General features: G+C 41.7%; 1 protein-coding gene across 5 annotated transcripts; it reads right to left on the reverse strand.

Moving 5' to 3' along the window:
• Positions 1–2,374: 2,374 nt before the first annotated feature.
• Positions 2,375–15,239, reverse strand: cxxih11orf24 (chromosome XXI C11orf24 homolog). 5 transcript variants are annotated; one of them, XM_027272795.1, is made up of 4 exons: positions 15,069–15,167; positions 12,860–12,986; positions 12,240–12,519; positions 2,375–6,396 (listed from the first exon to the last, which is right to left on the reverse strand). In XM_027272795.1, exon 4 carries the CDS (start codon positions 6,290–6,292, stop codon positions 5,414–5,416), a length of 879 nt encoding a protein of 292 aa, XP_027128596.1. In that variant the 5' UTR covers positions 6,293–6,396; positions 12,240–12,519; positions 12,860–12,986; positions 15,069–15,167; the 3' UTR covers positions 2,375–5,413. The 5 variants fall into 5 exon arrangements, with proteins under 5 accessions (XP_027128596.1, XP_027128595.1, XP_027128594.1 ...); XM_027272794.1 differs by lacking the exon at positions 15,069–15,167 and adding an exon at positions 13,553–14,472; XM_027272793.1 differs by lacking the exons at positions 12,240–12,519; positions 12,860–12,986 and having other exon boundaries at positions 2,375–6,056; positions 6,183–6,396; positions 15,051–15,239.
• Positions 15,240–16,164: the final 925 nt, after the last annotated feature.

Raw genomic sequence — 16,164 nt, forward strand, 5'->3', positions numbered from 1 at the left:
AAGTCTGCGCTCTCAGATCTAAAGCTACGCTCTCAATTAAACGCTGCGCTCTCAGATCTAAAGTCTACGCTCTCAGATCTAAAGTCCGCGCATCAAATCTAAAGTCTGCGCGTCTCATGATCTAAAGGTCTGCACTCAGATCTAAAGTCTGCGCTCTCAGATCTAAAAAGTCTACGCTCTCAGATCTAAAGTCTACGCCTCAGATCTAAGTCGGTACAGCTCAGATCTAAAGTCTGCGCCTCAGATCTAAAGTCTACGCCTCTCAGAATCTAAAGTCTGCGCTCTCAGATCTAAAGTCGTACGCTCTCAGATCTAAAGTCTGCGCTCTCAGATCTAAGTCTACGCTCTCCAGATCTAAAGTCTGTACAGAGCGCAGACTTTAGGTCTGAGAGTGCAGACTTTAGATCTGAGCATACAGACTTTAGATCTGAGAGCGTAGACTTTAGATCTGAGAGTACAGACTTTAGATCTGAGAGCGCAGACTTTAGATCTGAGAGTGCAGACTTTAGATCTGAGAGCGCAGACTTTAGATCTGAGCGTACAGACTTTAGATCTGAGAGCGTAGACTTTAGATCTGAGAGCGCAGACTTTAGATCTGAGCGTACAGACTTTAGATCTGAGAGCGTAGACTTTAGATCTGAGAGTGCACAGGACATAATTGAGTGCGAGCGAAATGTTTGTGTCCAAGAAGAAGAAATGTGATTTTTGAGTCCAAGTTTTTTTACTTTTAGAGAACATTATATACAAATCTAATTTTGATGACCTCAGAGCACACAAAACTCTGTGGTCCAGTCTGACCCAAAACCTCACTGCAGTGAATGAACCACCATGTTCCTCTTTACATGAAGGATATGAATATATCTCCACTGCTGTCAGTCATATAACCATCTATTTGCCTTCTGAATAAACTAACTGACATGCAGTGTACCAGTTTGGTGAGCCTCATCAAAGTATTATGATTATTCTCGTGTGTTAAATGTGCCTTGTGGAGCTCTCATGTAAACAAATGAAAGTTTCTGTTCAGTGTTACTCACCAAAACTAGTTGTGTGTATCTTTGAGGTCTAACAAATGTGTTAGCGAGTGCATTTTCTTTCCAGAGATTAAATTAAAAAATAAATCTTCTGACTCAAAAATGGTATTCAGTCTGACTCTCATCTACGATTTGTAAAACAAGTTACAGAGGAGGACAAACAGCTCGCAGTAGCCCACACGTAACCACTGCTGCTGTTCTCTGATGCATCAGATCTACACTGTTTTCTTTTTTCTACGTTACTTCAAGTTATAACCACCGTGGTCTAAGATCATCGCAATGACGCACTGTATTTGTAGATCATGTGGTAGCGTAGCCCCATGTCCAGGCTGTGATTGGTTGGTTCACAAAATGTGACACTGATGAGCACATTGTCTTCATGAGAGGTGGTACATGTTTCAACAAAAGGCACCTGATTAAATGGTTAAATAACCAGCCAGAGTAGAACTGTTATGTCTGACCTCACTGGGATGATTATGTTGCTAATTAGTTTTCAGTATCATTCAATTCAACTTTATTTATATAGCACCATATCATAACAAAGTTATCTCATGACACTTTTCATACAGAGCAGGTGTAGACCGTACTCTTTATAATATTATTTACAGAGACCAACAGTTCCACCATGAGCAAGCACTTGGTGATGGTGGCGAGGAAAAACTTCCTTTTAACAAGCAGAAACCTCGGTCAGAACCAAGCTCATTGGTAGATGGTCATCCACCATGACAGGTTGAGTTAGATTAAAGGTTAAAGATAGAGATCTCTCCCATATGCCACTACTGTACAAACAATAACTAACTATAGCCACAGCAGCAGCCACAATCCCTGGCTATACTCTGCATGGTGCTACTCCAAAAAACAAGTCCACAGGCCCTTTAGGAATCTGACTTGGAGCATTTTTAGACAGTGGAATTATTACAGGGGTAAATCTGGAAAAAAAAATACAAATAATCCACAACCAAACCCCTCCCCTCTGTGCCAAACCTTTCACTATTCATCATGCGTGTGAATTTTATTAGCATGCATTTGCCATCTAATTAACAGGAATGGCCTGGAAACCCACACCAATAAAAATGTATTCTACCTGCTACAGAAGCCAAGTCGAACTTGTTTTGCATCCTTCACAATCCCAGAGGCCAAGGTGGAGCTGTGAGAACTCATGTTCTAACAGCTGGGATCTCTCAGGGACCCATCCACACAAACAGAACCGCTCTGCACTGCAGCTTTGATCAATGAACACTCTCTTTATAAGGAAAAGCTCTACAGCACACAGCTATGAATGTTATAAACATAACATTCTATCAATGTTGTCTCATCATTGATTCACTCAAACAGCAACAAGATCAATTTAGTTCTTTTTTATTATTTATTCTCTGCAAGTAAAAATCTTTTCAAAGTGCATTCATACAATGTTGAGTTAGCACACGGCAGCCATCTTCTCTCTGTCATGTATGGACACTCCGTGTTCTTTCCAGGACCTTGAACGGCTCTCTCTACAGTTACTGACATCAGAAGATCCAAATAACAGCGAGAAGTCTGACGTCATGGACACAAGTGACATCATCCAGGACAGTTGGATACAGTATAACAACGTTCTGTCATCACTGCAGACATCAAAGGCCGTCTCACATAAGGCTGGAGAAGCCTGGGCACCAATCGTAGCTGCAGAGCCTCTTCCGATGTCAAGGTAACTGAAATGGTTTTCTTGTCACAGTTGGCAAGAAAAAAAAAACTACAATCGATCACGTCATATTTAAGCAGAGAGGGCTCATGGGTTCAACCGTTATTGAGATCATGAGTTAAGTTAATGATTTTTCATAGTTCAAGAGTTTTGATTTTTGTTTCCTGAAAGTAATATTCTTTTTACCGAAGCTAATAGGAAAACTTTTTAAAATGAGAATGTAAAGTTAATTTTGGTCATTCAAGATAAACCTAGCCTTTTCTTAAAGATATCAGATAGAGTCTTCTCAACATAATGAGGTCAAGATCAAATTTTCATGAGTAGAAAAAAGTGTTTTCTTGAGATATCTGGATCAAGACCTTGTTCCTGATTTCATTTTCTCAACGTAATGGGATAGATAACACATTTTTAAATGGGAAAATTCTGGCTGAGATTCTCCACCCATGACCTCTCTCTGAACCAACATTTTTCAAACACTGTTCCAGAAACAACAAAGGAGTTATGATATGACAAACTTATAGACTTATAGAGATATTCATATTAACAAAACACAAAATTGGCTGGTCTGATACAAAAAGATGAAACACACAATTACACAAAAATAAGATTTGATTTGAAAATATCTTCTGCTGTGAAAGCTTTCAGGTCTACTCATACAAGTACAGTTCATGTCATTCATATTGATAATGGCTTTATGTTTTCCTTGGCTTCATCATACAATAATGTGCTTCAGTGATTTTTTGGCAATTGTCTGTCAACCATGAGCGGCTCAGAAGAAGAGTGTTAATACAAACTGGTCAAGAAAAGAGAAAAGGCAACTGTAATTTAACGTGCGGCATGGATACTGACTTCTGTTCTTTTTGAAACACCATTGAGAACAACTGGACAGCAGGAAGAAAGAAAAAGTGTTAGAGGTGACAAGAACATTTGTCCAGAATCATTAATATCATAGATATCGTTTCAGGAATAATGAGGAGTCTCAAACATGGTGGATGGTGACTGGTTTAAGATTCATGTTCATCAGTGAAACATGAAACATCTACAAACAGACATGAAATGCAATCAATGTAGTACAAATAGCTGAGCATTCAAAAATACATTCATCGTGAGCAAAAGTAGAAAATATATTGAAGTAAACAATCTAGTATGGCCCTCTTCCCATGATTCACTGCAGGATATGGGTGTAAAAAATAGCTGAAATGTCTGAGAGCATGTGGAATGAAATGAAAGAAGAAAGAAATGGTAAGACTTTGAAATGGAACCTTAAAAAAAACATTTGGAAAACGTACAGACTTATTTGCTGTTAACCACAGATGAGCAGAGGCCAAGCATGTGGCTAGCTTAGCTTTGCTCAAAGACTAGAAAGAGGGGAATGTGAACGCCTCCATCAAATGTGAAAGGCTAGCAGTCATACTTTATGTGGGTATGCAAAGGTTAATGTCAATCTGTTGTTATGACAACAGTGCTCTTCCCGGTCATTCCTCACTATTGGGAATATATAGCATATTCTCCAGAAACAGTCAGTGAAACAGTCCATGCAAGACGGAGTGTGTGCACAGCTGCCGTTGGTACGAGATCTGTGGCTGCTCTGCCTCACATTAAATCAGGTTCCTGAATGTCACTAATGTCACCTGGTTGGATCTTATTCTCAGAGTGAACTGAATGAGACATTTTGTTTTAATATGTCTGTCTGACCTGATCACCGTCACCAAACAGAGTGGCTGCTGTCCAAACAAACAGATGAACATGGAGCAGAGAACATGGAGCCGACGTTAACAGACTGACTGACACTGAAGAATATCTACTTGATGTCTCGACTGAGATGACATACGGATCTCTTTTTCTGGCCTACCAGCTAAACCAGACACCACACTGTATATACTCTGGCCCTAACACACAAGCATCAGGCTTCAACACAGCAGGCCACATCTGTGGTAGTGCAGAGCGATGATTCCACAGTACTGAGCTGGCAGGAAACCTGTGTGAAATTCCAAAGTCTTTCTGAGAAAACACTTTTCCACATGGCTGTTTAGTTCAGATTTAAGTTTCATGTCCAGCTCTTTATGCTGGTTATGTCTCATTTTTATCATGGCACACTTCTGTTGTATAAGGATTACAAATAGCATCTTATTTTGTTTTTTGAATAATTTCTTTCTTCCTAAAAATCCAAGACTGCACAGGTAAAACAAAAAGGTGTGTGTATATTCCAACCTCTGTGAACATCTGGCTACTTCTGCTTGAGCTGTGGTTTCCTGTAACCACGGGCAACAGTGATGTCAGAGTGTCCTGAACACCCCGGAGTACATGTTTACATCACTGCAGTAAGGAGAGTTACATGGGTGATATGTAAGAAATATTTTGGCAAAATTAGATGTAAAATGACCAAATTGATGTTCACTATTTGTTATTAAATGTCAGAACAAATCTGAATTCATTTCCAATCATGTTTTTCATGATAAAAACCACCTGCAACCAACGTAGAGGTGATTCTGTTGTAGGAGTGTAACCACTATTTATGTTGCTCAACATTTGGCAGAAATGGGACAAACTCTTCACATTCAGACAATCAAGAAAGATGCAGGAAAGACAGAAAGAAAGTGTTAATTGGATAGAAACAGATGAGTGACAGCCTTCTCTTCTGAAGTCTCTGACTCAGAGTGCAAAAACAATCTCCTCGAGTTGTGCTTCTCCCTTTTCTCCCTCACACCCCAGAGTCTGTGTACATGCCGTTGATCAGGTAGTCCACCTGGGTGTAGTCCTTTCTCCTGTAGCTCTCGAAGGCTTGTGTGACGAACACAGCCACTGTGACTAAGAAGAAGAGCAGGCCGAAGAGCAAGACGGCCAGCAGAGACGCTGTGTCCACCAGCTGTCTGGTCAGAGCTGCTCCTGCTACTTCTACCACTGAAGCCCTCGTTCCTGAAACAACCGGCTCATTTTGAGTGCCGCCAGTTGTGTTACTGGTAACTGTTATAGTAGCAGGTGTGGTGGGTACCTGGTGAGTACTTGAGGCATTTGGAGGTGGCGTGGCAGCTGATGATGATGATGACGGAGGTGACTTCTTCATACCTGTGGTTGTAGTTATAGCAACAGTTGTGTTTGATTCTGTAAGTTTCACTGTTGCTTTTACGGTTGTTGAAGGGTGTGTTGCTGCCTTAGATGTTGGAGATGTCGTCGGAGACGTTATTGTTGGAGATGTTGTCGTCGTTGTTGGAGATGTCGTCGTCGTCGTTGTTGAAGATGTCGTCGTTGTTGGAGGAGATGTTGTCGTTGTTGTTGGAGATGTTATTGTTGGGGACATTGTCGTTGGAGACGCTGTTGTCGGAGTCACTGTTGTTGTTGGAGATGTCGTCGTCGTCGTTGTTGAAGATGTCGTCGTTGTTGGAGGAGATGTTGTCGTTGTTGTTGGAGATGTTATTGTTGGGGACATTGTCGTTGGAGACGCTGTTGTCGGAGTCACTGTTGTTGGAGATGTCGTCGATGTTGTTGTAGTTATTGGAGATGTTGTAGCTGTAGTTGTAGTAGACATTGGTTTTGTTGTGGTTTTAATTGTAGTTGTCTCGTACTTGGCTGTTGTGGACATGATGGTGCCACTGCCGTTGGATATAACATGAGTAGCCAGGTTGGTAGAAGAAAGAGGGGCTGCTGGCTCGACTGGGTCAACTGTTCGATTTTCAACATTTTTACCTGGAGAGCAAAACAGAATATTAGTCCTGATTGGGGTTCTTTTGGGACATCCTGTTGGATTTAATTTAATCAACTGTTCAATTTGGGCATACTTTGTTGTATTAAGAAACGCTGAGTGTCAACATAATCGTCAAGCTGAGTGTGTTATCAATATGAACTCCTATGTGACCTGAGCTACAGACTGATTATGAATTGCCATGTTGCCGACTGAGGAAACTCCAGGGGCCTCATGTACAAAGCATGCGTACGCACAAAAAAGGGGCGTACGTCCTTTTCCACGCTCACGTTCAAATGTATCAAACGTGAAACAATCGTAGAAATGTGCGTGCCCCACGCCAACTTCATAGCTGTCGTACGCACGTTTCTACAGCTATTGTTCCTTTGGCGACCCTTAGGGTGAAGCTGGGAAACTGTTAATAATGTGAAAACAGTAGTCATAGAGTGATGTGCACATCAGAGACACACTTATGAACTATTAACACACCCAGTGTTTGCAATTATATGTGGATATAAAAAGCATGCGCAATGTGATTAAGAAAAATGATTACAAAGACAGCGTTAGCGCTGTTAGAGGACCTTGCAACGGACCGCCGTGAGCGTTTAAGGAACGCAAGGATTTACTTGCAAACCTGATATTGGCTCATAAGCCGATTTCGGTTACCAGGCCAGTGTTACTGGGTTACTGCAGAGCTGCGGCCGGCCCGAGAGCGCAACGGGGCCGGCGGGCCGGCTGCCTGACTGCGCTGGGTTCCCGGCAACAGGGACATTCCAGCGGGACCTGGCCGATCGGTCAGGGTGTGCCAGTCAACCCTGAGCCGAGCCATGCCAGCTGTGTGGGACGGAATCATCCGAATGTCTTCCTGGTACATAGATTCCCCATACAGTGCTGTTGAACAGGCCGACATTAAAGCCACGTTTGCCGCGAGAGCCGGTTTCCCTAATGTAATCGGAGCTATTGACTGCACACACATTGCTATAAAGCGCCATCACAGGATGATTTTTTTTATGTTAGTAGGAAACATTTTCATTCCATCAGTTCAAATCATATGTGATGCGCGAATGCAGCTAACTAACATCGTGGAGGTGGCCTGTTCAACGCCGCTCATTCATTATGACTAACAGCATTGCTGAGAAACGGCTGGAGACTGGCACGGTGCGCGATGGGTGGCTTCTATTCGTTTAATTGTCCCGTATGTAACGCTGGATTACATAGAAACAATTAAACGATAAACTCTTTACTTACCCAGAAGCCGTGCCAGTGTGCCGTGCATTTTGGGCATGTGCGCATTCAAATATCATGTTTTTGGTTTTCTTTATTTTCTGTGGTGAAATTAGAGCTGCAGAGCTTTCTAACAAGCCCTGATTGTCTCCCTGTGTCAGTATCTGTCAGTAAAGCGGGCGTAAAATGTCAGCCGCGCGCCACACCTGTCCACACCTGTGTGTGCGCTGCTCGCATCCCACGGCATTTACAGCCTCACACAGACGCTGCCACTCACGTCTTTTTTTTGGTCATATTTATCCCTGTTGACAGGAACCAAACCGAATCTCCACTTCATTCACTAGAATCTTTAGCTAGACTCTGTGAAATTTTTCTTTCTTTGTTCATCGCGTTATCTGATCGGACAAAGAGGTGAATCTCAGGTCCAGGGCCTATTTAAATAGATTTGCATATGTAAATGGGGGCGTGGACAGGGAGGAGTGCACGTGCGCTCAATTCCACGTTGATTGGCATGTACAAAAGAAACGTGCTTGGATCCATGCGAACGCACACTTTGATACATCTGAATATTTTTGTGCGTACGACAGTTTCCGGGTTCTGGCGTACGCCAAGTTTTAGTAGGAAATCCACGCAAGTATTTGTACATGAGGCCCCAGGTATCCTCTCAAAGACTGACTCATTGTGTGAAATGTATCTCTGCTCTCTTGATTTTTAAACCTCTCAGAAAGAGAGTGAGTTTATCTCACCTCAACTCTTCTGAGTGATACTTCACCAAAAATCTGAAAGAGAAACACTTAAAGGGGACATATTATGAAAAATCACTTTCCAGCTCTTCTACACTAATATTTTTTATTTCAGGGTGCGTACAACCCCCCCGAATGTTAAAAACAACAACCCCGTCCATTTTGCGTGAGCTGCTGCAGCCGCACCCCTCGCTTGCTGCTTGTCTCTGAGCAGGCCAGTCAGATTCCACTCCGCTCTCTACGTAACCAGACCCACTTCCTGAGCCCTCCAGCGGAGGCCAACACCCAGTCTCCACTAGGGATGGGAATCGAGAACCGGTTCTTGTTGAGAACCGGTCCCATGTGTTTCAATTCCATGGAATCGTTTGGCAGTTTATCTAACGATTCTCTTATCGATTCCAGAAAGCACAAATTACGTCGCATAACTTCCGCAAGAAGTTAGACACGCTCGATTCCAGCAAGCACGACAAATTACACCACGTAACTCACGCAAGTTTCGCACGTGCAGTGCAATCAGTAGTAAACAATGTCATCCACTCGGTTCAAACGCTCCAAAGTTCAGCTGCATTTTATCAAAACAGATGGCAACAGGGCGACTTGCAATCATTGCAAAGTGGAGATAACAGCGTCGGGAGGGAACACGACGAACATGCAGAAACATTTGCGCAGACAACATGCAATATTTTTAAATGAATGTCGTGTTTTTGACACGCTTAGGACTGGAGATGAATCTCAGTCTAGCAGCAGCCAGGCTATGACCACCTCTGCGGTTACTACAGAAGGTAAATAACACACTGCCTACCATGTTAGCGCGATGTGCTGCTTTGTAAAACATGCTATAACAGTTCACATTAAACAAATGCCTTCTGCATTACATTTAGAATCTGACCATGACGAGAGAGGCTGGCAGCTGTACTAGTACTCGCTCCAGTTCACTACCTCCTCTAGATGATGCTGTTTAAACTGTTTGTTCTCCTTTTTTCTCCAAATGAGAATCGATAAAGAATCGAATCGTTAAGCAGAATCGATAATGGAATCGGAATCATAAAAATCTTATCAATTCCCATCCCTAGTCTCCACCCGCCACACCCTACAGCGCAAAGCTCAGGTGAAGCTCCAAGACTTTATGCTTCACAGAGAAGAATGGCTGTCCATGTGGCGAGGCTCAGACCTAGGCATGCTCTTTGCTATTTACTGTCTAATATCAGCTGTACTTGCCTGTGATACACGATAACATAACGCCAGTAGTTTTTTAGTTGGGTGTGTGTCTGTCAGACGGACTCTTTTTGTTCCTGCTCAGTTTACAGAGATAAACATGCAGCTGTGTGTTGAATGTAGCTGTCATTAGCGATTTTCTCTCATTCATCTTTCTGTGAACGGCACCCCCTCTCTTTTATTGTCTGTGTCTCCCTCGGTTTGAGAGAAAGAGAGACCCCTCTGTGCTGCCTTAAAATGTTAAAAATGTTAAGTTAAATAAGTTAATAATTGGACAGGTTAAAAAGTCTAAAAAAGTCTGTTTCTTGGTTGTGAGAAACCGTGTCAGAGTGAGAGCTCTATTCTTTGGTTTAGAGAAACCGTGTCAGAGTGACAGCTCTATTCTCTGGTTTAAAGAAACTGTGTTAGAGTGAGAGCTCTATTTTCTGGTTTAAAGAAACCGTGTCAGAGTGAGAGCTCTATTCTCTGGTTTAAAGAAACCGTGTCAGAGTGAGAGCTCTATTCTTTGGTTTAGCGAAACCGTGTCAGAGTGAGAGCTCTATTCTCTGGTTTAGAGAAACCGTGTTAGTGTGAGCGCTAATTTCCAGCCATGTTGTGCTGTGTTGTGTTTTTCCACTGCATATGCATTGTTTAAGTGTTTGATGCTTTTGCCTTGGAAAATAATTATCTGTAAGTATTACTGTATATGTAGACAGTTGTGAAATACTTGTGAATTCTTGTGAGGATGTGTGATGGAGACTTCATTTCGTATGTTTGCCAAAAATGTACTCTGATAGCTTTCAGGAGATGCTAACTTTTCATTTTCTATTGATTATAAATGCTAATTTAAATGTACTTAAACACTTTACAAGCAAAGCAATGTATAACAGTTGTGTTTCTATCTGTAATAAGTTTCAGTTTTATGGAGGAAAAATAACACAAAGAGGACTTGATTAAAGTATCAGAAAAGTCCAGCCTTGTGGTTTATTGAAGGACTTCTATTCGTTAACTGTCTAGCTGTGCACAAGCATACGCACTGTGAGGGCAGTACACCCTTGCTATTTTACAGCACAGTCTGAAGCGAGATCCAGTCTTAGGAAGCTGGGTACATAAAGTAAATAAAGCTACAATACAATAAGGACAGCTCTCTTCAGCCCATGAGCTCCACCTGGATATTGTCCGGTTTTAGTGACATGTCAGGCTGCCTGTTCATGCAGGCTTCTGGACTGAAAGATTTAGCAAGTACTAACTTTCATAATCACTTTATTGGCCAGGTGCGTGTACACACAAGGAATATGTTTACATGTTGCTCTCAATGTATGTACTGTATATTAGGGATGCAAACAGTTGATCGATTAATCGGTTAATTGTCGAAAAGAATTTAATCGATTAAATTAAATTAATCGGGTTAACTGAATCTAGGGCCATTTTCCACAGAAGTTTTTTCAGTGAAGTGTCATGGTGTCGCCAGTTGAGGGCACCATTGCTTAATCTAGGACACACCGAACGTACCTGAACGTAACGCGGCGACAGACCCGGAGTCTGTCGCTCAGTGTAAACTCTGCGGTGCTACGTTTAAGTTCAGCAGCTCTACGAGTTCACTAAGATACCACCTTCAAAACCTGCAGCCGTGCTGACGTGCTAGCAATTAACATTAGCCACTAAGAATTAAATACATGCTGATTGCTAACATGCTAATGCTAACTGCTTAATGCTCCTGTGTGTAAATAAACATGCTCAGCTCACTCGTCACTCTCAACATTTCTGCGGGAAATTGTTTAATAGAGGCCCTCTAATTTTACTGTCACCTTCCTCAGGGATGATTGAAGCTGTGTTCAGTACTACATGTTACTGTAAGTTTCCAGGGCTAGTAATCTTACTGTGACCTTTCTCAGAACAAGGGAGATTATAAGTGGTGCTGCTAATGTTTCAAGTTTTTCATCTAAGTACTTTACCAGATAATGATATGTAGGCTTAATATTGTGTAGGCTAAGCCCATATTGTATAGCTTTAAAAAATATTTTATGTTGCTTAATGTTTCACATGCAACAGGTGAGCCAGTGCACAATTATTTTTTTTATGTATTTCAATTTTCTGTGCAGAATTTATTTTGGTTAAATGCCATATCTGTACCATATCCCCAATAAAACATTAGTTGAGGAATATAACATGCATTTTCATTCAGCATATAAGCAATATTTTGCTTTATGTTAAAGACACCGTGAGAAAACGTATGTTCTCAGAAAAAAAGCTGCTTATCAGTTCATCGTTAATCGATCGATAAGGTCAATTAACTAACGACTAATGAATTAATTTATAATTTGCATCCCTACTGTATATGTATGGATAGTTTGTGTGTGTGTGTACACACACCTGGCAAATAAAGGTGATTCTGTTACTAAGTGAATGAGTACAATGTATATTTATATTTGTGCTCTGAAACATATTTCTATTATTGTTTTTCTTCCCAAGACTTTAGCTGGCAGCCCTCCACTTCAACATCAGCTGGTGAGCTGCTATTCAGATTGAACTTCCCAATAGCAACAGCTAAGACATTGAAAGTAGAACCAACCGTCGGTAAAGTTTTACAACCTTTTATTAAAAATGTCAATATGTCAAAGAATGTGCCAACATCTATTATACAAGTGAAAAATGAAAAGATGGTAATAATAAATCATTTCACAAACCATATAATTTTTTTTCTCTCCTACATTGTCTTATAGGTTATGTTGGATGTTGCTCCCAATGAGAGATGTAGGGATCTCGCAGGCCAGTTTGCAAGACCAGGGAAGCAAGAGGTTGTAGCCGGCTGCGTGTCGAGGTTCAATCAAGGACCAGTCTGAGTCTGAGAGTTGACTGTCTGGGGACCCCATATGCATTGCACCACACAGCTGAGCAGCACCACCCTGATTCTCCAGCCGAGAAATCCCCCTCACAGAGCTCCTGTAGGCCTAGTATCTGTAACAGCTAAAACAAATGGTACATAATGGTTAGTCTAAACTACACACTGACATGCTTTTATAACATGTTTTCATCTTTTCTTCTGAAATTCTGTGAAACCTAAATGCTGAGCAAAACTTTTTCAGACTGCTGTTCTAGGTAGTATATTGAATAAGTTTATATCTTAGTCTATATGAACTGTTTTGTGTGCTTTCAGTGTTTGATATGTAACATGATAACAAGTAACAAACATGACAGATTAACAGTAAGCAATGTAAGATAGAGGGGACAGTATTTCGTTGTACTTTAATCCTTACTCATTTATATTACAATACTAACAGACTACTCTATGCATAAAATAACTTACTGCTTTATTCCCCTCAGACGTAGAGTCCATAGTCTGCTCTGTAGATAGATTACACACAGGTTCAAGGCAGGCTGGTGGTCAACCATGCATATTGGTGGGCTGGAACCTGCTGTAGTCTTCTTGTAACCTAGTACACAGGAAACGGTTAATTATTAAGTCCACAGGTTACAGAATGCAACAATTTATTCAAGTTGTTCATGTCAATAAGTACATATTATCTATGCCTCAATATCTGGTAAACATACACGTTATGATGTTTCAGACAGACTGACAGTGCCTGCTCTGGCGAGGCTAGCTCCAGTCACCTCATTTGTATTTGACTACTAATATGCATAAAATAACTTACTGCTCTATTCCCCTTAGACATAAAGGCCCATAGTCTGCTCTGCCAAATGTCTGTAATGAAGTAACGTGGCTAATAGAGTTCAGACAAAAGAATGACTTACTAATAAGTAAAAAAAAATTATTTCCCACCTGTACGGTTGTGGAGAAAACATACTGGCTGAGCTTGTATGTTACTGGTGTGAGGGGAACAGCGAAGTAATGTTACGTACGGTACTTGTAATTAATTACATTTATCTACGTAGCTTTCCAATAGCCAGTACATAAACACACTACAGGGGAGCCCCATTAGCCTAGCGCTAGCTAGTTAGCTAGAGTTCAAACAAATAAAAACACATTACATAAACTTACCATTCAGAAATATCCTCTCTCCTCGCTGCCTGGACTTGTTGTGTTGCCTCTTCGTGCTCAGAGTCTGACTCTAGTTTAAATATATCCCTTTACAAAGCGACATTTTCCCCAGCAGCCACATCTCTCCCTGACAACGTGACGCCACTCCCGTACGCGCTGTCCGTACGCAGGGCGGAAGAGGGAGGCGGAATGAGAAACCGACCGCCTGAACACAGAGCTACAGACAGGGTACAGAGAGGGCTGCTGTGCTTGATACATGAGGAATTTTGACCAAAGGATTTCAGACATGTCATTAAGTGTAAAACAGCTGTGGTCAGCTTGATTTCATGTAATAAACAATACAGTACATTCCATTGGTGTTTGGTGTGCTGGTCCAGTGTTTACTGCAGATCAAAAGATCCACAAACCGTAACTTCTCAAACCACTCGAACGTAATGCACTTTTCATCCAATTGCTCAGCTTGTTCTAAACACCAAGTCCTGCCAAAACAATGCTCGATAACATTTTTTGGCAAAAACATCTTTGTAAGCTACTTGTCTGCCTCAGAGTGACCTCTGAAATCAACATGAAATGCACAAGACATGCAGGACAGGCTCCATGCACACGGATACATGAGAATGTCTTAGTACACAGAAAGTGAATTTCAGTGAATGAAACTGTAAACACGGCTACCACACAGAACAATCTCATGTTCAGTGATGAAAACAACACCATCACTCATATCATAGTTACTGTGGGGGAGTGGGAGTGTGATACACTTGTGTAGTGTTGTGGTGGGTATGTCAAAGGATGAAGTCCTGGGCTGAACTGTAAGTCAAAACTCTTCAATATGCAAATTTTCTCTCATAACTTAATGTCTGTTAAACCCTGTTGATGCTACACTGACTTCAATCAGGTGAATGGTGTCATTTGTACGTCTGTTCTCTGTAACGGCACTAAGTCACACACCACCAACTATTTGACTGATTTTGGTGAAACTGGATCATATTTTATGGAGGAAATGTTTTCTGGTTTCCCCTCTGATGTCCTCCGGCTGCTCCACCTCAACTCTTTGTGATTTACAGATTTTCCTGATGGACAGTGAAGTAAACTGCTGCCAACTGTAGCTGCTGTTAGCCAATGTTAGCTCAGTTTGTTAGCTGCTGTTAGCTAATGTTAGCTCAGTTTGTTAGGCCCAGCCCGGGGGAGTGTAAGTGTTTGTACCATTGACTTTTTGGACCACTGGGAAGAGGAGCAACAGGCAATGTAAGCAGGCTCATCAGCCAATGACAGAGAGAAAAGACAGAAGATGACATAGACGGGCGTTTCTTGGGCTGACTGCTGTTGGACTAGTCAGTAATATTAGCTGCTGCTGTGTCTGCTGTTGGTGACCTGGTGGATGTTTGGCTGTTAGCAAAGTTGTCGACTTGATAGTTTTTGATCAGAAGTAATGTAATCAGTACAAATACTCCAGTACAGCTATATTCTCCTCCAGGAATGAATCTCGGCTCATACTCACATGGAGGGAAGCAGTTACCTTGTGGCTTGAGCTGGGTTGAGGAGTCGGCACTGGGACTTGGAAGTGGGCCCTGTTCACTTTGTGCTGTGATGAGCAGCAGCAGGCAGAGGTGAAGACACATCAATGGACGGAGCTGGAGCTTCAAGGGATATAGGGACATGTTGGGCCAGGGGGGAGGGGTGGTGGTGACGCGCGCACACGCAGGCACACACAGTCTACCTTAAAGCAACAAACTCACATAGGCCTAGAGTGAATTCACACACACACACACACACACACACACACACACACACACAAGTAGCTGAGGCTCAGTTGAAATGGGAGGATGGAGCCCAGGAGGAAGTGACGGCAACATCCACTTTCTGGACCTACACAAGACAAACACCAACACAAGCATGTGTCAGCAGCAGTTGAGACATGAAGAGAAACGTCCAGACAGCTCATGTTTTTAGAATGTTTTGAAAATTGACTCGCAGAGATGTGAAACCTGCTCGTGGTAGATTCATCTAACCGACATGGAGTCACCTTTACTGTTCTGTCTTCAGTTATATCATCAGAAGTTCTTTCTTTCTGGCTTTCTTGCTCTGTGGATCTCTTAATCTTAATCACACTAGTTCATATTAAAAGATAAAGATAGTGGAGTTCATTTGGTGCTCTGGTGAGTATTTGTAGTGTACAAAGGTCGGCAGCAGTATGACTGTAGGATAGTGTAATACTTTTTACAAGCACTGCAAAAGAAACAGCTGCTTTGTAGTGCTGATGTTTTGCAGTTCATTTTAAATAGCTGAAGGGCAGCCTGTTTCTCCAATTAGAAATCATAACACTGTTTATTTAGGACAAACTAATCATACTGGTTTTTGCAGAAATCCTCTGGATTATCTGTTCTGAAGTTACATATTTATAGATCTGAAAGAAGTTCATCTACGTTCTCATAACAACAGCTACAATCCCACATGATTACAAACTGCCACAAACAAACCGCATTCAGCTTTTTACTAGAAGATGTAAACAATGCTTCAGGCAGACAATACATGGAGTCAAGCCAAATGTAAGGAATGGCTACCATCTAGTGTCAGAACACAGCAAGTGTCTGAAACCTTTTCCACATGCGGAT

This window comes from Larimichthys crocea, chromosome XXI (assembly GCF_000972845.2).
Source record: "Larimichthys crocea isolate SSNF chromosome XXI, L_crocea_2.0, whole genome shotgun sequence".
NCBI classification, from domain to species: domain Eukaryota; kingdom Metazoa; phylum Chordata; class Actinopteri; family Sciaenidae; genus Larimichthys; species Larimichthys crocea.